Source organism: Lytechinus variegatus, chromosome 16 (assembly GCF_018143015.1).
Source record: "Lytechinus variegatus isolate NC3 chromosome 16, Lvar_3.0, whole genome shotgun sequence".
NCBI lineage: Eukaryota > Metazoa > Echinodermata > Echinoidea > Temnopleuroida > Toxopneustidae > Lytechinus > Lytechinus variegatus.
Genome location: NC_054755.1, coordinates 15,532,889 through 15,555,180, shown reverse-complemented (window position 1 = coordinate 15,555,180; position 22,292 = coordinate 15,532,889). Strand labels below are relative to the sequence as shown.

At 36.3% G+C, this 22,292-nt stretch overlaps 3 protein-coding genes across 3 annotated transcripts in view; 1 reads left to right on the top strand and 2 right to left on the bottom strand.

Moving 5' to 3' along the window:
* LOC121430415 (tyrosine-protein kinase HTK16-like) overlaps positions 1 to 7,882 on the bottom strand; it is a 33,809-nt gene extending 25,927 nt beyond the window's left edge. The window contains exon 1 of the mRNA XM_041627706.1: positions 7,095 to 7,882. Coding sequence (XP_041483640.1) covers positions 7,095 to 7,657 — 563 coding nt within the window. The 5' untranslated portion in view covers positions 7,658 to 7,882. The remainder of the gene's footprint in view (positions 1 to 7,094) is intronic.
* A 3,874-nt stretch (positions 7,883 to 11,756) lies between these two features.
* LOC121429748 (BTB/POZ domain-containing protein KCTD6-like) lies at positions 11,757 to 13,684 on the top strand. The gene has a single exon (XM_041626949.1). The coding sequence runs from the start codon at positions 11,773 to 11,775 to the stop codon at positions 12,568 to 12,570; it is 798 nt and encodes a 265-aa protein (XP_041482883.1). The 5' UTR covers positions 11,757 to 11,772; the 3' UTR covers positions 12,571 to 13,684.
* A 3,909-nt stretch (positions 13,685 to 17,593) lies between these two features.
* On the bottom strand, positions 17,594 to 19,503 carry LOC121430014 (lengsin-like). Its single transcript, XM_041627283.1, has one exon. It carries the CDS (start codon positions 19,490 to 19,492, stop codon positions 18,128 to 18,130), a length of 1,365 nt encoding a protein of 454 aa, XP_041483217.1. The 5' UTR covers positions 19,493 to 19,503; the 3' UTR covers positions 17,594 to 18,127.
* Positions 19,504 to 22,292: the final 2,789 nt, after the last annotated feature.

Below are 22,292 nucleotides of genomic sequence, written 5' to 3'. Positions count from 1 at the left end.
CTGTTTAGCAAGCCATTGACTTTTGTTGTTATTCCCATACAAAATCTATCATTCTATAAAACCAACAATGTAATTCATTATAACTTCGAAAGTCACCACAATGGTTGTTACAAGAGAAATGTAGGTCTACAGAACTAGTACAGTAACTACTGAACTAGTTCTGTAGAGTTTCACTTTCTTTCTAAATATAAATTTTATTTTGTTACACAGTTTGCTCACATTAGTACTTAGTATAATTATGTCAATTACTATTGGTTTTATCTTCAACTTTCCCTATGTTGCAGTACAGGGTTTTTTTACAATTGAGGAGGCATGGATGGGGGAATGGAGGGAGAATCAAAGAGGGCATCCAGGGGCAAATGAAGGATTTATTTACTTATCTATCATCTATATATCTATCTATCTATCTACCTACCTATCTATCTATCTACACATGTACATGTTTTTATTTATTTATTTATTTTATTATTTATATAATTTATTCATCTATTTGTCTATTAATTTATTTATACATTTATTTATCTATCTATTTATCAATTCATTAAGAATTATTTTAACATGATAGCACTGTCTGTTTTCAAATACTGTTGTACTTGGGGGCCCCTGTATAACATACCGGTAAAACAAAACAAAATACAAGCATATATACAAAACAAATGGAAAAAACAAATTCTTAACATTAACAGATCCAGGGGGGGGGGGGCAAAATAACTGTTTCCTTTTAAGGTGCATATAAATTGCATAATACTTGACATTCTGAATATGACATATCATCTCCAAAAAAAATAATTCATATTTCAGAGCATGGAGGAAGGGGAAGCAGGCCTGGGAAGTAAGATGAAGAAAAAGGGTAAGTGGGGGTGAAGAGGGAAAGGGGTGGGGATAGGCTCAAGAAGGAGGAAAGAAGAATGTGCATGTATGGGGATAGATGGGTGAGGAAGGTTGAAAGGAAGAGAAAATGAGTAGAGAGAGAGGGGGTGAAGGGAGGGGTAGAGAAAGGGAGGATGAGGTTGAGGGGGGGGGGGAAGAAGATGGGGGGTTGGGGGAAAGGAACAATAAAAGAGGAGTGTGGGAGAGGGAGGTGTGGAAGAAGGAAGCAGGAGGGGGATGGGCGAGTGGGAGTGATGGAAGATGGGATGTGGCGGATGAGGGGGTCGAGGGGGGGGGTAAAGAGATGATTGGGTTGATGAAGGAGGAGGTTGAGAAGACAGATGAGAGATTCATACTGAACAATAATATTGGGATAAGTGGTGAAGATAGTACACTGTGTTAGAGAGAATGGACATGTACATGTTTAGGGGGAGCTGCTGAACTGGCAATTTTGAATCGTGTGACTCTCCTGCTATTCAGACCATGGATACTTCGCATAAAATCAAGAACTCATCTCAAAGGGTCTGCTTTAGATCGGTGTGAATGTAGAAATTATGAATTTTTAGCCTGAATAGGTATTCTGGTGATCTAGTCAGTCTGAATATGCATCTAACACAAGGTACCCAGAGCAATTCCATAAAATATGTACGTCTGACCCCCTATATGTGGGACTTTCATTAACTTTTCTGTCCCTGATTTCTGGTTCTTTTGATAGTCTGTAATGCTCTCAAATGACCATGTCTTGGTCAGTCTATGAGGTGAAGTAAAACTTGAGAAAAATGGGGGTCGGACGTACAAAAAAAGGTTGATTATTTAATGAAATTGCCCCCCCCCCCCCTCTTAACATGTTATGAAATCTTAATTCTACCTCACAAAAGGTATGACAAATGTACCCACTGACTGTTCTCCTATTATAAGTTTGTTTAATCCCAACCTGTCGGATGAATACTAATATAACCACCTTAATCACTCGAGATCTTTTGACGAAACAATCCCTTGGATCATCAGTCCCCACCTGTCTGTAACTATTTTCATGCTGCCTGGTCTATTTTTAGGATCAATTGTGGTGTAGCCGATTATTTAGATCAGGTGGATATTTTTTGAATAATTGGTAGGATTATGAACTCGACTTTATGAAAGCTTGTCACAGGAACATGTACGTCCATTATACAGGTATACTCCATTAAGAATTCATTGCATCGTGTGAGTTTATTTGAAATTTCTGAATGACATCAATTAAAAGTTTAAAAAACAATGGTACGTTAAAGAAGAATGAGTCTTTTTTATTTGGAGAAGAAGCAATCTGACATTTAGGGGTACTGTTCATTTCATAATCACATACATGTAATTTTCTCTCTATTGATCACTAACAGTATTTTTCTTAAACCACTTCTCAAGTATGAAATTCAATTGTATTCAAACTTTCTGATATTGTTTGAGGGGCCTCCATTAGGAGAGGGATACAGGTATGATAACATTGAATGAGAAAGGATGATATTTTGGTTCAGCAATTCCATTCAAATTTTGACATAGAATCCATCAATGAAAAAGGGTCCAATGTAAAAATGGATTGTTGGAAAAGTAGAGCAATAATTGATTTTGATTTTTTTACCATGTAAAGCTTTTGAGAGGGTTTAAAGGGATACTCCAGGCTGAAGATATTCATATCGCAATAAAAAGAGTAAAATTCAGAGCAAAATGCTGAAAATATCATCAAAATCGAATAACAAATAGAGAAGTTATTGAATTTTCAATACTCTGTTGAAACAGTTCTACATGTATTCATGTCTTCATGAATATTCATTAGGTGGGCTGATGATGTCATATCCCCACTTGTTCTTTTTGTATTTTGTTACATTGTACATGAAATTAGGTTTATTCAAAAATTTTCTACCAAGAACTAAAACAATTGGATTGACAACTGATTAAGTGCATTAGTTATTTATTGCTGCAACTTATTTCATCATAATGGAGACACATCACTTTAAAAATAAACATTTAAATGAAAAAATGAAACAATTATGATTTGAGGTGATAACATAAGAAAAAGGAAAGTACACCTGTAGAGATGTGACATCACTAGCTCACCTCATGAATATTCATTGAAGACATGCCTAGAACTGTTTCACCGGAATAATGCAAATATTTAAAATTCAATAACTTTGTTATTTGTTATCTGATTTTAATGAAATTTTCAGCATTTTGCTCTGTGAATTTTACTCTACTTATCTTGATATAAATATCTCCAGCCCGCAGTATCCCTTTAATGATGCAGCTCTAGATAAAGGACTTATGTGTGAGAGATTGAAACAGGAATCATGTGACGATTGCCAATTTGAGATCAATGGTAAGTTGGTAACGTGACCGTGGCTGATAAAAATGACAATATTCTTTAACTTTTTAGGAAACAATTTCCTCTAGAATACAAAACAAAAAAAAAACACTTGAAAGGTGTTTATTCATAATTCATGATAATATTGGCCTTATCAGATTTTTTTTGTTTAGTAATAATATTACCATCAAAGGTCATTGATGTATACCGATGATACAGAAAATGAAAAAAATGTGTTCAAATTGTCATCCTATCTGTCTTAATCATCTCTGCACTTTTCTCTTCCAAAAGATCACTTTTAATGAGTGACATTTGGACACGGTGTCAAGCCCCCCAACTCGGGTTCATCCAAAAGGAAATATGTAATTTCTACAATTGCACGTGCTTCTAAAAATATTTCCATTTCTAAATTTGGCGGGGGCTATTATTAGCGAAGATGAGGAATAAGTGGTGATCTTGTCTCATAAGCATCCTCAATTTCCTCTATTCACAATCCAACATTCTTTGATGACTCGGGGATACTTTTACAGAAATGTCTTCTTCTTGGGGAAAGATTTATAATTCAAGGGGGGAAATATAGAGTTGATTTGAACAGATTGAGGGGGAAAGTAAAAATGGACGAGTGATATTCAGGTAAATTCTTAATTTCTTATTCAACAAATTATTTCTCAATCAAAATACACATACTACATGTACACATAATTCAATGCATGTTTTTACACATCAGTAGGCCAAGTATATTCTATTGAGGGCCTCTCGCCCTTTAAAATGACACTCCTTTTAGAGTAAAGAATTCCATGCAGGGGTTAAAAAGACTCACATTAATTAAAACTTCTAACTATATTCAGGAGTTGGGTCAGCTAGTGATCTGTGGACCCCAGATAAAAGCTACAATTTTTGTTCCTCTTGCATTATACAGTGTACATGTACACATGTGGGTCTCTCTCTTACAACTTCAAACAGATCTTAAAGGGATGGTCCGAGCTGAAATTATTTATCTCTAAATAAATACATGTAGAGTAAAATTCTCATAGCAAAAATGATGAAAACTTCATCAAAATCGAATAACAAATAACTAAGTTATTGAATTTTAAAATTTGTCACTATTTTGTGAAAACAGATATGAATACATGTATGTGCACATCATCATGAATATTCATTAGGTGGGCTGATGATGTCACATCCCCACTTTCCCTTTTCTTATGTTATTACATGATATATTAAATGTTTCATTTTTCTATACATGTGTAAATGACATGTCTCCATTATATGATGAAATAAGTTGCAGCAATGTAACTAATGCACTTAATCAGTTTTCAATCCAATTGTAGTTCTTGGTTGAAATTTTATTATTAAAGCGATCTTCCAAACTGATTTCCTGAATCGGATTCCAGTAAACTAGTTTTAGATAGCGTAATGAGAATGGTCTGACATGTTTACACATGACAGACACTATACCTTTTGTATAACTCCCAAATCACAGGAATGTAAGTGTATTAAATGTACATACAAAAGAAAGAAAGAAAGAAAGGAAGGAAGGAAGGAAGGAAGAAATAAAGAAAGAAAGAAAGAAAGAAAGCAAGCTGAGAGAAGCAGAGAAAGAGGGAAAGAAAGAGAACTTCAGATAGATAGATATATAGATAGATATATATATAGATAGATAGATACATGTAGATAGATAGATAGATTGGATAGAAAGAAAGAAAGAAAGAGAACTTTAGATAGATAGATAGATAGGAGAAAAAAAAAGAAATTGAGCCAAAAAGAAACTGATAAATTATTTATGATGATAATTTTAGCTTTCTTCCTGTTTTCTTCCTATCTTTCTTTTCAATCTTTCTCTTCCTTAATTTTTTTTGTTACTGTCTTTCTTCTTTATTTTCCCTTTTTTTCTTTAATTCGTCTTTCATTCTTTCTATCCTTTTAAAAAAATTTCTGTTTTTCTTTTTTCTCTCTCTTTCTTTATTTCTTTCTTTCTTTCTTCCTTCCTTTCTTTTTTTGATATTTTTCTTTCTTTAATTCTTGAGTCCATCCATCCTATATTCATCTCTTCTCTTCTTCCTTTTTTTCCTTCCTTCTTTTCACCCTTTTCTTTCCTTCATTCTTTGTTACTTTCTTTATTTCTTTCTTCCTTCCATCCATAATTTATATATCCTTGTTTTTTTTATTTCTTCCTTCTTTCAGCCCTCTCTTTCTTTCATTAATTCCTTCCTTTCTTCTATTTGTCTTCTTCTTTCCTTTTGAATCCCTTTGTTAAATCTATCCTTTTACCTTTCCTTTCTTTTTTTTGACTGCTTGCTGTGTGTGTGTGTGTGTATTTGAGTTTTGTCAGACGTGTATCAATCAGATATGATTATTTACGTCTGGGACCGACCTTTAACGTCACCATCCGAAAGACGATACCAGGGCTCGAACTTCGAACCTCTGCATCAATTTGTAACTTCCCCACAGCTTGGATTACAGGCGCACGCCACAACGCCCAGTCTTCCTTTCTCTCCTTTATTCTTTCATTCCTACCTTTCTTTGTCTTTTTTTTCCTTCCTTTCATCTATTCTTTTACCTTTTCTTTTTCTTTTTTGCTTGCTTCTTTCCTTAATTTATTTCTTTCTTTCCTGCTATCTATCATTTTAACTTTCTTTTATTTCTTCCTTAATTCCTTTCTTCCTTTTTTCAATCCTTCCTTCCTCTTTCTTTTGTCCTTCTTTCCATCTCTCCTTTTACCCTTTTTTGTTGCTTCTTTCTTTCCTTTACTACTTTCCGGATTTGTTCTTTCTTTCTGTAATGCTTGCTTCATTTCTTTCCTTCATTTCTTTTTTCTTATTTTTGTTCCTTCTTTATTCCTTACTTCCTTTCCTTCTTTAGTTCTTTTTTTTTCCTTCCTTAACATCTATCCTTTCTTTACCTTTTTTTTCTTCCTTCCTTTCTTTTATTTTCTTTCTTTTCCTTCCTTCCTTCCTTTCTTTTATTCTTTCTTTTCCTTCCTTCCTTCCTTCCTTTCTTTCTTTCTTTCTTTCTTTCTTTCCTTCCTTCTTCATTTCTGTCTTGCTTTCTTTTTGTCCTTCATTCCTTCATTTTATTTTTTGGGGGGAGGGGGGGGGGGGGTAACGAAAGGCTAGAAAAATAAACTTGCGCCTTTTTTTATGTTTTCTTTAATTTTTGGGACCAGTAGATTTTAGGTTCGGACCAGTAAAAAATTGAAAAAGTGGGTATCTACTGGTCCGACATGAAAAGGTTGGACCAGTAGAAAAAATGGGTTAGTGTGGAGCCCTGTTTTAATGCATGTGTTCTGCATGAATAGTGTCTACTTCTATTCATATCATATAACTATTTTCAAGTTCCGCACAAATCATTTTTCACAATCTTTCAAAAGTGGTGCTCCCTCAGAAAGATTTTTGACAGACTTTACATGTACATGTCATTTGCTTATATTAAAAAGAGAAATGGACCAATGTTCAAATGTGGAAAAAGCTTCAGGATATTACAAATATACAATTTTACAGGAATATTTTTTTCTTTTGATACGCACTGTATATTCCAGTATTATTTCTCCCTCCGCACTGTTTTTTACAGATATTATTACCTTTATTACAAACACATGTATACAATTTACAGGATTATTTCTCAGTGCAAACTTTTTGTGTACATGCACTTTACTTTCCATCAAGTAAAATCCTATACTGCCATTGTAATTTTTCTGATCAAACACACATAAAAAACATCATTATAGTCTATAGAAATATTTCCTGCCAATGTACACCTTTTCCTTCCAATCCTGTAGTCAGTAAGGCTATATTTATGATGTTAGTCTGTTTCACATTACTTTTCAACGTTAGGTTGACATCTACATGTAGGCTTTTCTTTTGCGCTATAGTATACTGGAGAATTTTCTTACCTGTGGAGCGGTGTTGTCCGACCAAATCGTCTTGAGCAAGCAGGTGGAGTTAGCCCCTTGCAAAATACAGTGAGTTTCGTCGGAAGCCCATTAGAGCCCAGACGATAATAGTTTATGAGTTGGTCCAGTCCCTGAAACAGGGGCCCGTTGTCTATTTTATAATAAAAGTCTCCCATGCACTGAATCTGAAAATGTTGCGGTGCTCCATTGTGCATGATCGAGACAACATAATCTCCGCTCCGACTTGTGCTCTCTCGCACCAAGAATGTCCCTTCTCCCGACCCATTGTCCCGTAGAATATGTACGGCTATGTCCCTTGTTATACGGCCATGGAACCAGAAGAGGTCCTTTTCTTCATCTTTGGCTGCGGCCGCATCGCTGATGAGATACTCCGACAAGGAGGCACCTCGTTTCGAAAGAATCTCTCGCAGCGGCGGCGAGTCTTTTCTCATGGAGCTAACTTCCGGGTACAGGTCCCCGTACTCGTCCTCGGGAGTGAACAGTCCCTGCACCGTACCGCGGGGCCGAGAAGTCCGGCTGAATCCACCGCCGATAGTGTCCATTTTTTCTGCAGTTTCACACAACTTAGATCAAAAAAACAAAAATTAACACGACCTACTGTACGTTACAAACATATAACAGTCGCTGTCATTCGTTTCAGTTCAAGCCATGATCACGAATTTCACCAAAACATGAAACGGATTTCCCTGTCATTCACGAAAATACGATTCCGCACAAACTGCATGCGCAATATGTGTGGAGTTATTTCCGCATTAGCGATAATGTTTACTCGGACTAGCATCTTCAGCGACCAAAAAGACTTCCGCTACTGCTAACTAAGCTCACAAAATATAATACATCCTGCTTATGGTGTCTTCCGAAATGAAAACAATCATTTGTATTTGCCATTTCAGATTTCGATACCTAGATATAAATAACAATTTTGACTTAGGGAATTAATCATTGGGTTTTTCTGTGTTTGAGAATGAGAGAATAAGAAAAAGTAAATAAAAATTATCAATCTCAATATGGGAAAGCATGTCACCCCTAATTCATGACGTGTGTTTATATAATATGTGCTTTCGTTATTAATTTTATTATTTTATTCGGTTGTTTTTTTATTTGTTTATTCCTATTTATCCATCGAAATATATTAGTGTTCACTTCGTAAGCCTAAAAAGGGCGAATTGTAGTATCAGTAAGTTTGTCTAATCTTTTACATTGTAACTTTTGCAAGTGGCTGCGGAAAGGTGGGGGGGGGGGGGGTGGGGGCTGAGCCGAAATTGGTTGACCATGCAAAAAATCACAATCAGATGGTCATTTTTATGTTTTTTAAGTGATTTTGAATAAAAATGGGAGGACGGGGCTTCAGCGGCCCCTGAAATATGAGTTATCGCAAAGAATACTCAATCTATAGGCAATGATAGGAATGGCATTATAATATAAGAGGCATTTTGATTTCGTGAAATGCATTTATATCATCATACATTGAAAGAGTTATTCTGCTCCAAAGATTTAAGATGGACCTACGATTTTAAGGGCGCCATCATGCATTTACTAGGCCGACAGTGTCTTGGACCCCCCCCCCCAAAAAAAAAAAAAAGTTTCACGCCCAAGAAAAACAAGGGGGTAAGGAAAATAGGCTTATGATTGTTTTATCGGTTATTTCACTCACTCGCAGTTTTTTTAATAAAAATTTTGCCCCCGGAGCGCCATCTCTGACCCCTCAAAATGTTGGCTCATGACGCCACTATGCTCCTCATATATTCAAGTGCCAGTATTGCCAAAATTTACTCTACATCTGGTGCGGATCTCCTTTCTTCCTTTTCTTTCACGTCCCTTTCTTTTTTTCGATAACCATCACTCTTTCCAAAATTATCGTTTCTTTTCTTTTCCTTCATTTTTTCTTTCTCTTTATCCCTCATTTTCTCTCCCCTCTTCCAAAGCCCTCTCTGTCTCTACCTTCCCCTTTTCTTTCCTCTCTTTCTTTCCCTTTTTTTCGCTTTCCTTCCTTTCTCAATTTTTCTTCCTTTTTCTTCTCTTTCTGTCTTTCAACCCTCGCTTCTTAAGAAGCGAGGGTTGAAAAACTTTCATATCTCCTCTCTTTCACTTCTATTCCTATTATACCTATGCACCAACTCGAAGCCTGAGATCACAACTCCTTAAATTAAAGGAATTAAACCGAAACCCAAGAAGAGATTGAAGCAATCTTATTGGAAAGAGTAAAATGAGAGGAACAATTTAAAAAAAGTTTCATCAAAATCGGTTATAAAATAAGCAAGTTCATGAAGTTATGAACGTTTAAAAAGTCTTGCTGTACTTTCTATGGGGATCCTCAAATTGGCAAATATGCTTCAAAATGGCTGATTTTGTGGACAACTCTCCATTTGTTTTGTACACAAATTTTCAGATTTTCCCCATTATTTTAGATATTTCACATTATCTCCTCCTGACCTTGATATATGTGGTGTGAATTATATGTCCCCATGACATATGTTGTGCTCAGAAGGAGGCAAGATGCAATTTGAAAGATAATGAGGAAAATCTAAAAATTTGTGTACAAAACAAATGGAGAGTTGTCCACAAAATCAGCCATTTTGAAGCACGTTTGCCAATTTGAGGATCCCCATCATGCCCATATAAAGTACAACAAGAAATTCAAACTCCCATAACTTGCTTATTTCATAACCGATTTTGATGAAACTTTTTTTAAACTGTTCCTCTCATTTTACTCTTTCCAATAAGATTGCTTCTCGTCTTGGGTTTTGGTTTCTAAGACTCCCAAGACACGAGTAGCATATCGGGTGCACGAGCTTTCTCTGCCTCAGCACCTTCTCTCTGGAATAATTTGCCGTTAAATTTAAGAATTATACAATCACTGGAGACCTTTAAATCTAAACTGAAATCTTATCTTTTCTAACAGTATCAGTTATTTGCACTTTGACACTCATCCAGACTTTCTCATTCTTTCTTTTCTTGTGCGCCTCGGAATAGAATATTTCTAGATAGATGGCGCTATATAAATGCCTATTATTATTATCTATCCCTTTTATTATCTTGCATTTCTTCCCCTTCTTTGTCTTTCCTCTCTCCATTTCCTGTATAATTATTATGAATCTTCTCTCACTTCCTCTCTTAGATCCTTTTCCCTTCTTTTCCTTCATTCTCTTTTCCTTCTTTTCTTTCCTTTTCCCAGGTTACTTTTCTGATTATTCCTCAGTCTCATTTTCTCCCCCTTTCCCCTTCCTTAAAGAGGGGGAAAGAAGAGAAAAGAAACATAGAGGCGAACACATAGAAGAGGGTGAGAGAAAGAAGGGGAAGTGAAGAGGGAGAAAATGAAGGGGAAAGAAAAGAGAAGGCAAAGAAAGTATTAGAGGGAGAAATAGAGGAGTAGAAAGGGATCTACTGCAGGGGAAAGGATCAAAGGAGTGGGGGCTGAGAAAGGGAAAAGAAGGGGAGGGAGAACAGGAAGGGAAATGGTGAGATAAAGAAATGAAATAGATTGAGCTTGAAATAAAAACAAAAAGGGAAAGAGAGAAAAGAGAAAATATGGAAAGGGGCGAAACTGAAATAGGAAAGTGAATTGAAAGAAGTGATACTGGGGAAATACACTGGCAAAAGCAGAGAGATAAGTGGGATGGGGAGAGAGAGGGAGAGAGAAAAGAAGAGAAAAAAAGAAAGGGATAACAAGAGATGGAATTAAAGAGAAGTGAAAAAGGAAAAACGTAAGAGTGGATTAGTCTGCTGGGCAAACCCTTCACTCGAAATAAGGGTCTGAATGTGCAGCCTACTCATGCCTTGTATTGGAACAGCAAGTTTTGTATGTGCTAGTCTTTGCGTGGAGGCACACTTGTTGATCAAAGTTCCAATGAGGGTCTGTGCCTGCAGACTAAGAGTGGATAGACGTGCCGTGCCGAAAGTAGTCTGCAGGCGCAGACCCTAATTGAAACTTTAGTGTGTGAGAGAAAGGCATGAGAAAGGCTGCAATTCAGACCCTTTACTCGAGTGAAGGGTTTGCACAGCACACTTTGCCGAAACGTCCCTGCATCGATCCTTCCTACAAACTACATAGCATTAGCATATATTTCGTGTCCCAAAAAGAAAATGAATATTCCCGTCCTCTATTTCTCGCCCATAATTACTCTAAAAGGATTAGGCCCAGGGACCTCAAGATCATGGCCCTACGCAGCAGAGGGGGGGGGGGGGGGGGGGGAGGGGAGCAGAATTTTTTTTTTAAACTTAAATTTTCACAAAACTCATCAAAAGTAAGCAGGAAATCCTTCAATTTCACTTTATAAACTGCTAGAGCCTTAATGACAAGCTTGGTTGTTTTGTTCCTCGCTTTCAAATTTTTCCCGAAAAAGTTTATGAGATATACAATCATGCTTTTGAGAAAATGTCCTACAAAGTTTTCATTTTTACCCTTGGTGTGACGTCAGGGATCACTCAAATTTGAGTGAAAAATGAACGTTCACAAATATTCACTCTTTCAGATGAGTGAATTAATATTCACTTGATCTAGATGGATTTCAAACGGTAGAGAAGAATCGTAGAAAGTATTTCATTTTCGATCAGTCATTTTGGGGATACAAGACCTTGGGGTTTAGTTGCTTGCTTCTAATTGCTTATTGGTCGCACACAATAAACATTTAGGTTATTAAACTCCCGGCCGAGGATTATGCGCTATGCAGAAGTTCGTGACGGTCTGCTGCTGGTCTTTGTTAAAAAGCTGCTTAGGATCCATAGGAGATCCGTATTTCCTAGAAATATGACTGATTTTGTGAGCCTCAATGTCGGAGGGACAATATACACAACATCTCGAGCTACCCTGACTCGTTTTCCGGATTCTATGCTGGGATCAATGTTCAGTGATCGCCTCCCATCCACACAAGATGATAAGGGGAATTACCTAATTGATGGAGACGGGCCATTGTTTCGTTATGTGCTGAATTTCCTGCGGCGGTCCATCCTTGTCTTGCCCGAGGACTTCAAAGAGCTGGACATGCTCGCGCAGGAGGCCGATTACTACCAGATTAAGGAGTTAATTGATGCTGTGTCTCAGCTCAGAATCACAGTTGCCATGGCTAAGGAGGAGGAGACAAGAGCAAAGGAACGCATCCAAGAGCAAGAGTTTCTTGAGGCCGAGTTTGAATGTGCAACTGGTCGATGGATTATATTCGGAAGCTCTGACACCCTTCAGAAAATCCCAATAGTCATGGAAGGATTTGGGAACCATCTGCGGCTGGTCCGCAACCAGTTGGACCACATTTTTGGTCCAGAGGAGAATGGGTTGATTGTGCCAAGGGAGCAACCGTTGTCCCGTGTTAAGCTTTTCAGGCAAATCACTCAGTTGGGTTTCAAACTTGCATCAGCGTCCTCAAGTGGCGGAGATGAGAGGTCAACAGATCGATGGGTCTTTACAAGAGAGGTGAAATCGAGCAGTACTACCTGCACAACTCCAACAAAAGCAAAATAAGTTATTAAAGTAAAGACTAATGAATGGCTGGATTTGTTGAACAACTTTCTCATTGTTCCATTGGGTTATCTTTTTTTCACTCTGGGGTGATTGAGGAATTTTAGGGGCTATTTCTTCCATTTTAAGGGCTACTTATTAGGGTTAAGCAATTCAGTATAAAATGTCATTATTCTGCCATTAAGACAAGCCCAAAGTGCAATCCTCAATAGCTTAAATTCCCCCAATTAAGAAGTTATGCTAAGCTGATGGGGGTAGTTGATACTTGATTCTTAATCTCAGAGATGTTTGATATGGCTATTAAAGATCTTGAGGTGGAGTGTAATGTGCAAACTTTGAACAGAGTAAACTCTGGTTCATATAGAACAACCTAATGTTAGTTGTAGAATGCGATTTGTCTGCTATTTCTGATTTAAGTGTGGAGCGTTGTGGCACAGTGGATTAGTCTCCGGACAGAGGATCGTGGGTTCAAACAAATTCCAGCCATGGTGTAGTTTCCTTCAGCAAGAAATTTATCCACATTGTGCTACACTCAACCCAGGTGAGGTAAATGGGTACCTGGCAGGAATACCTTGAAATGCACCGAGCGCTGGAAGGCTGCTTTAGCTACAGCCAGGGTAACAATATCCAAGCGCATAGAGACGTTATTCATTATGTGTAAGAACTGTCTTTTGATGGATATGTGTGTAGATATTGAAACTGAAGCTTAGAGCTTGCAGAGCAATGGTATCTTGAGGTAATCGTTTTGAGGGCTTGAGTTTTGGAAATGTGCTGAATCTTGAAGACAGATTCCCCATAGAGCTTTTTATGCTCATTAAATGGTGATTAGAGTTTTAGAAAGAAGTCAAATTTATCAGATATCATTTAAATTTTGTGAAGTTCAATTGCAAACATTGATTTTCACCCATAGTATCACCTTAGTGAATAGCTATTCATGTTGGAATTGCCAGGGTACTATCTAGTCACATAATGATCAATGTGTATCTTAGTAAACTTTTGATTCTGAATTTATTATTGTAGGTACTACTGTTTCTAATATAAATGCAGGGTGCTACATAAGCACTTGCCCGATTGCCCAGGGCAAGTAAAAGTTAGAGTCGGGCAAGTGTTTTGAAGTAAAGACCAAAACTACTTGCCCGGATTGGGCAAGCGAAATTCTCACAGTAGAATTACCAAAATTAGGGTCGATATATGATATTGACCCTAATTTTGGTCATGGCAGGCAAGATAAAATCTATTAGGAAAAAGAAATGCAATACCAAGGTAGATCAGTTCATGTCAAAAGAGAGAAAAAGGTAAATGATTTATGAAACTGCAAAACATTCTTTTAAAGAGGAAAAACTATTTTTTCAAGGATTTTTTCGGGCAAGTGAAATAGATTTTTGAGCAAGTATATTTGAACTATTTTAAAAAGTTATGTAGCACCTTGAAATGTGCTTCTTTATGCTGATGCAACAAGTGGATTTTTAAAATTTGATTTGTGGTAATATTGTCAATTAATACTTTGTGCTGAAGATGTCTTTATCCTTATTTGAATTTTCATACAGAATTTATAATGTTATTTGTATTTTATTATTTTTATATGTAGTGTAATGGCAGTTCATTTATTCTATCAATGCATATTTTTTATTTGCATAAAATATTGGTGTGTATACCAAGTTATTTTCATTTGCAAAATCTTATAGAGTCTAGATGGTGTTATTTCTTGCACAAAATTAACATTGATTTAAAATACTTTTGTTGTTTTGTACAGGTGTATGTCATTTTACTTATATGCCATGATTCATGCCATAATCTTGATAAGATTTTATTCACACCATTTAGCCCCTCTCTACATGTACCTTAACATTTTGTCAATATCCAGGACAGGTGTACTGTATGTGCCAAACTTGTATTTTGTAATCTGCCATAACATGATCATCTCAAAAGTTAAATATTTATTTAAAAATAATTGTTTTCGCAAACATTTACAATCATTAACCAATTTCTGCCATATTAGATTGTATTCAGCAGCTATCACCTGTAAAGTTGATCAATATTTTGTCTGAGCACTATATAGTTACTAGAAATCCTTTATATTATTGTACTTCTGTATATATTCATTATTTTCAGTCTTAAACTTCAAGTGACATTTATTCATTTATTGTCTGGCTGTTTTTTTAAGTTATAATTTTCAATCTAATTACCCTGGTACATGTATGAGGAAAAAAATGTAAATGTGCCTCATTATAATGATAATGCAGTATCTGCAATTTTCATTTTATGTAGAAGATCTCGCACAAATAGAAGGGACAGGGTTTTGTGTTGAAATGTATTATATGTGATGACTAGTTATAATGTTAGAGTGGTCACAGAATGTGCAATTAGGAAATGTGTACATTTTACGTGTTCATATTTCTTCTTATATTATCCATGATCTAGAAGGTTTAATTTGACTGCATTCCACAATTTTGTTTCTAGTATAAGTGCAATAGATCTGTTTGTGTGTTAGTGTTCATCTAGTGAATCCATTTGCTCATATTCTTTGAGCTTTTTGAGAGCTAGAAAGGTTTTTTTTTTAAACCATCACTAATTGGATGTATACATATAGTGAGATACATGTGAGGATTACTCAGGGCATTTCATGAACAGATTGTGATGTTTAGCATGACAGAAGAATGACTGGATTTTTAACAGATGGTATGGAGAAGCCATGTTGTAGTGGTTCTGACTCTCGCCTTGTAAACAGAGGGTCATGTGTTCGAATACCACTGCAGTCTGGCGTCCTTTGGCAAGGCATTAATCCACACTTTGCCACTCTCAACCCAGGTGCTAAATTGGTACCTGGTAGGATGTGAAATTCATTATAGCTTGTCCAGTACTGTGTGCGCCTCACCAGCAACTGACAGGAATACTCCCCAGGGAGTGGAGCAGCCAATCAGAATCAGGGGTTCTCAATAACAACTTAAATACCATGATGGCATAGTTACCAGATTACCAGAACCCATTACCCCCCCATAACATCTAAACAACAGGTGTTAGAGTGACAGGCTTAAAATAAACTATGTGCTTAAAATTTTTAAACAGCGTTTATACACTGTGAACTCTGTAGCAAATCATGAACAATTTTTTTGTAAATATCAACTGTATCTCTTTGTACAGGGATCGGGTGGGTGTTTCATAAAGCTGTTCACAATTTATGAATGACTTTGACTAGTGATCCTTCCCTCTAGTGAATTCCCCCAATTCCCATTGATTTAGTTTCAAAGAAAGGGTCCCAAGTTGTTCATAAAATTGATTGTAACCTACAAACAGCTTTATGAAACACCCACCAGATGATCTCTGAAATAACACGACAAGTTGTATGAGTATTCAGGGTTAGCACTTTTTAACAAAAGCCGGAATTTCTATTTTTTCAGTATGTATTTTTGTTCAAACAGTTTAGATGGTGTCCTCCATTTCACATTAATTATGATAATTATTATAATTCCTGTTGTTTTTATATGATTTAGCTTGTCTTGTAAAAGGTGCAATTTATAGAAACAATTCTTTTGAAATATTCTATGCATCTCCTGAATGAAGATTTCAATCAAGGTTTGACTGTTGATTTATTGATGGAAAATGCAATATCACTTCATGTGCTTTTGTATTGAGACAATTAAGTACTATTTTATCGATTGTATTCAATTTACATACAATATATCATAGAATTTCTGTCTGGTATTTATATATATGGCTAGTTATGTATGTATTTTATTGAAATGACACGTTATATCTACAAATCAAATTATACAAATAAACTGCATATAAATTATGTTTATATGCATTTGTAGCTGAGCACTAAATAACAGCTTGCATTGTTGTTATTCATCTCAAGTTTTGATTTTTATACCAGTATTCAAAAGGATAATGAATGAAACACTTTAAACAAGGAAATTTGTGTTCCAAACAGAAAAATCAAAGAAACATGTCAATGAAAGTTTGAGAAAAATTGAACAAAATATAAGAAAGTTATTTGAATGATGAGATCCCTAATGCTGTGAAGATCCTCCTATTGGCAATGCAACTAAAATTTGTGATGTCTATAAAAGGTGGATCAAATAAGCTCCACCTCTTTATAGGATTGACATGGTATCGTGTTTTTTTTTCTTTATCATATCATCTTTTTTCATATATTTCTACTGCAACAAAATAAGAAAACTTTGTATGTGACAAAACAAAAAGCAGCAAGAGTATAGTTGAATAATATTACATCTAAGTAGGCACCTTATACATCTAAATCAAAATTCCGCACTTCCATCTGTTATAAAAATGATACAAATTTGTTATTTTAACGTAAATGTATTTTTCAACTGAGTGATAAAGTTCAAAATAAATTTAAAAGCGTTACTGCACCATCTTCACATTTCTTGTATTCAATAATAATATTGACATACATTGAAATTAATTCCTATATTTCCGTAAAATTCGAATAAAACAATTTTTACTAAAAGTAAAGTGGATTTTTATCATGATCATGATTATCATAGATCTTCAGCCGCCAACTCATATGCGTACAGTGGCGTAATGAACCCCAAACTTTGTATTTGATTTTAATGATTCAATGTATTTGTTGACGGTAAAAGATCTAAATACTATTTTGTTAATTTACAAAAGAGATGTATAAAAGAACAAAAGCGTAAATTACTCATGAAAATTAAACAATATGCAGAAATTAATGAGATAGAAGTAACAATGATATGATGATCAATTATAGAATTAACTTTTGTACATGAAGAATAAAAACTTTAAATCACCCACTATGAGGTACCGTATAGATGATACCCCCCATATATCTTTATGACATATATAGTATTTCGAAATGGTATACAAGTTACTTTATATCAGCGCTTCTCAACCTTTTTTTACTCAAGGACCACTTTGACTCTCAGATTTTTTTCGAGGCCCACCTACCAAAATTAAAAAAGACCCGTCAATTTTGATGGAAATATGTATTGTGAAATTTGAACACAAAGCTCTGAATCACATTTGAAAAAAACATTGAGACCTAATCTGCATTCGCAAATGTCCGGTAAATGGGCGACAATTGCATTAAAACCATCATAGAGTGCAAGTGCATGCTTTGCAACATGCATGATACCTAGAAGCGTGCTTCAGTTTGGCTTGACCCGCCATAGACTGATCGGACATACCATATTCGGACAGGTCTGTGAAATATAAAACAGTTTTTTACTATATTTTTTCTCACCCTGGAGCTTTTCACGGCCCACCGTTTGTGAAGCGCTGCTTTATACCCTGTAATATGCATATATGAAAGAATTTAGATGAAAAGGAATGCGCAATAGGCGATAGAATAGTAATAACTTGCTAGATGAACAGCATAAAATGAAACGGAAAGAAATTAGTAGAGGAGGAACGATTTAAAAAATCAGTTTGCGTTGTAATTATAAAATGAATAATGTATTCAAAGAGAAAAACAAAATATATAATAAAATAGATAGATTTGAATTTTACGTTCAAAATTCTTTGTCTTAGGTGTCCTTACAAGCAAACTATTCAATTCACGTAAGCTATACTAGCTTTACAAGTAATAGAAGAACTTGTTGAAATCCCAGTCTTCGTCGCCCTTATCTCTTGCCTCTCTCTCTTGATTCGCTTCGTACCTCTTCAGAGCAGAGAAAGATTTAATGAAGTCATTTCCAAGGGCATCGCAAATAACCTCATCGTCAAGGAGTGCTTTTAGCGCGTCCTCCATGTTGTCTGGGATAGATGCTGTTTTTGGAGGGATGTTTTCAGGCTTGTAAGCATTTCGGGTAACCGGTGGTGGTAGCTTCATTTTGTTCACGATACCATCAATACCGGCAGCAACTGTTGCCGCCAGAGAGAGGTATGGGTTACACCCTGAGGCGCCTGCTCGGTTCTCAAGATAGGTTCCAGTGTCACCATTGATCTTGACCCGAACAAGGCAGGTGCGATTGTCCAAACCCCATGTGACATTGATGGGAGTGGCCATCGGTTTAACACGTTTAAGGCAATTAACAGTAGGTGCCATCAGGATTTCAGTAGCGCGAGCATGAGCAAGGATTCCTGCAGTCCATTGCTGACCAATCTCCGAGAGATGCGTCGGGTCGTCATGGTTGTACAGGAGGGGTACCTTGCCTTCGACATCCCATAAAGAATGGCAAAAGTGACTAGAGGAGCCAGCTTGCTGTGGGTAGGGTTTACTCATGAACGATGCCACACAGCCGTTGAGCAGGGCTATCTCCTTGATGGATGTTTTGTAGGTGTGGGCATTGTCCGCAGAACGCAAACCAAACGCCGGTTTGTACGATATCTCGACTTGACCAGGCCCCATTTCATTTTCGACACTTTCAACCGAAACTCCAACTTGCGGTAGGTATTCGATGAACTTATCCATCAGGTCCAGGATCGGGGTATTACGAATAGTGGCGAAGATGTTTGAGTCATCTCCGTTCATCGGCTTCAGCGTTTCTTTTTCCACGAGGTAGAACTCGTGCTCGTGAGCCGATAGAAGGGACATCCCCATTCCCTTCAATTTCTCCAGTTGCCGCTTCGCAATTACTCGTGGATGCCCGGAAACGGACTCGCCATTGTACGTCGGTTCGACCAGGATTCTTCCGGTGCTTTTCAACCACGGTAGCGGATAGAGAGTATCGAAATCCGGAAACGCCACCGCATCGCCGAATGACACCTCTTCTCCGTAGCCAGTATCCTCGACCAGTTCAACCAGCTCACCCTTGACATCCAGAGCTCCTAGTGCGAGCAAAACGAAGTTGATACCTTTGGTGGCTTTCTCCTTGAAGTGACACGCCGGGATTGTCTTACATCGTGCGATGCCATGCATATCGGTCTGTTCGAATCGAACTGCTGTTAGATTGTGGTCTTCAATCAGCTTCAAAGCACCCTCTACTTGCTCTAAGCTCATGGTGACGGCGTTATCTATGATAAGGGGAAAAAGTATTAACATTTTTGGTCACCATGGTCACCGAATCATGATAAATTGAAACCACTCTTTTTGAACTATGAAGACTTCCTAAAACATTGGCTTAAATACGGTCCGAGCAGGGGGGGGGGGATTACGTAATAATAATTATAATAATAACGTCATGTTTTACCCAGGGTAGCCACATCAGTTCGGCAATGAACTGTTTTCCCAGCAATGGTTCTCAAAATTTTGGGAAACACCCCCCCCCACACACACACACCAAGGGCTATGTATACGGGGGTATATTATCATGTTCATAATACCATCTTTCAGTTAAAGGCCATAAACGATTTTTTTTTCTAGAAAAGAGGTATTATTCAGAAAAATTACAATCATTAAAACGACCTTAAAAATACAGTGAATACAATAAATTAGGCTCTAAACAAAAGTAGCAAACCTAGTGCTGTTAATGTGTAGATAGAAATATGGTTGAAGACACCCATTCTATAGCATATGAATTGAGTACATATTTCTCTAAAAATTGGACCAAAGTTAGCTGGAAATATTATGGCTATAGAAAATTCGTTTAAGGACTTTTTGGATGAACAAAATGATAGTTCAATATACTCCAAGCAGTTCATAGGCAAGAATTTCTTGAAATTGAATTGAAAGTTGAAAGCAGAAAAGACCCCTGGTAATGATGGCATTACAAATAGAGTTGTGAAAACATACATTCTCTTACTGATCCTCTGCTTCATACATTTAAATTATAATTGCATCTTGGTCAGGTCCCAATTAAGAATATGAACATAGCTAAAGTTATACCCATTTTTAAGAAGGGAGATTAGATCAATTAACATGATTAATTACTAGTAAATGTCGTCCAATATCTTTGAAAGGACAATTTATAAAGGACAGTTTTTTTCCTTAAGAAATGTAGTAATATGTGATAATCAATTCGGTTCTAGAGATAAACATAATACTACTCCTGCTATATTGACATTAATAAATAAAATATCTACTTCTTTTGACAATTCTGATCATATACGTATATGGTTGTTCCTCGACTTCCAAAAGCGTTTGATACAATAGATCATGAAATACTATTATGTATAAGCTAACAAATTGCGGTATTATGCAGACATGTCAGAGGTACAGCTCTACAATGGTTTAGGAGTTATCTTACTGATCATGCTGATGGAATTAAAGGACAAGTCCACCCCCAAAAAACTTGATTTGAATAAAAAGAGAAAAATTCAACAAGCATAACACTGAAAATTTCATCAAAATCGGATGTGAAATAAGAAAGTTATGGCATTTTTAAGTTTCTCTTCATTTCACAAAACAGTTATATGCACATCTCGGTCGGTATGCAAATGAGGAACTGATGTCACCACTCACTATTTCTTTTGTATTTTATTATAAAATATTCTTATTTTCTCATCATTGTCATGTGAAATGAAGTTTCATTACTCCCTGAACACGTGGAATTCCATTATTTTAACATTTTTTGCTTCAGGCAAGGAGGTCCTCAAATTCGTAAAAATTGAAATATTGTATAATTTAAAAAAAAAAATAGTGAGTGACATCACCAACTCTTTCATTTGGATGTAACTGGCTGGTTCATATAACTATTTTGTTAAAAATCATGAAAATAAGCGAAACTTTGAAATATCATTACTTCCTTATTTTACATCCGATTTTGATGAAATTTTCAGCATATGCTCGTCTGATATTTCTCTACCAATTCAAATCAACATTTTTCTGAGGTGGACTTGACCTTTAATGATATGAAAAATTCATCTTAAATTATGTCCTCTCATTTATTCTCTTTGCTGAGGATTCCAATATTTTCTACACACATCATGATCCACGTGTACTTGTGAGCACTTGTCTATGAATGCAGCAGAATTTACACAACTGGATTAAAGCCAACAAACTGTCATTGAATCTGCAAAAAAATAATTATTTGCTTTTTTGTCATTCATTGAAACATCTGCCGCATCAAATACGTTTGATACTGAAATCAAAGAAGTGCAAACAACAACATTTTTAGGTCTTATTGATAACGAACTTACGTGGAATGCTCATATCAACAATATTTGCAAAACTGTGGCAAGAAATATTGGGATCATCAAGCTTTTCTTTCATTTTATTTTCAGCAAACTACAGGCCTAAATCTAATGAATACAATCATGACAAGTCAACATCATAAAAAAATCAATTAGATACTGGCCGACGGACAAAACGTATTCAATAAGGTTCAGAACGGATACAGCGGACAATCAAAAATTCGGAGTGGCTCCAGCATCCGTTTTCATCCACTCCAGAAAATGAACAAAATGGGCGAACAATATAATGAAATCACAGCTAGTGGACGGGTGTTCGATGGATAGAACGTACGTATGCAAAGAGTATACACAACGGATATATACGTTTTCCAAAGGATGACAAGATTTTTTCCCGGTTAACATCCTCTCTGCAGTGAGACCATGAAGCCTTTAACGATGTGTTGATTGGCAGTTCAACTAGCAAGCTGCATGCAAAATATTTTGGCAAGAATATTCGTTTTCGAAATTACCCTCACATAGATTATAAGGAGCCCTCATGTGGCTGCCATACGTGGTCTCATCTTTTGGCAATCTTACCCGGAATAAACAATAATGGTTGAGAAACGAAAATGGACCCTTACCTAAGAATTACCCGGTAGTCAATCCTGGCTTCATAAAAGATAGCGTATTAGTTGTGGAGAGAACGATATACAAGTTGGCCTATGTAAACATGATCTGCCGATCCAGGG

Bases quoted from the DNA above. Each gene is read 5' to 3' on its own strand.
- LOC121429748 (XM_041626949.1), top strand. From the start codon at position 11,773: ATGCGCTATGCAGAAGTTCGTGACGGTCTGCTGCTGGTCTTTGTTAAA.
- LOC121430014 (XM_041627283.1), bottom strand. From the start codon at position 19,492: ATGAGCTTAGAGCAAGTAGAGGGTGCTTTGAAGCTGATTGAAGACCAC.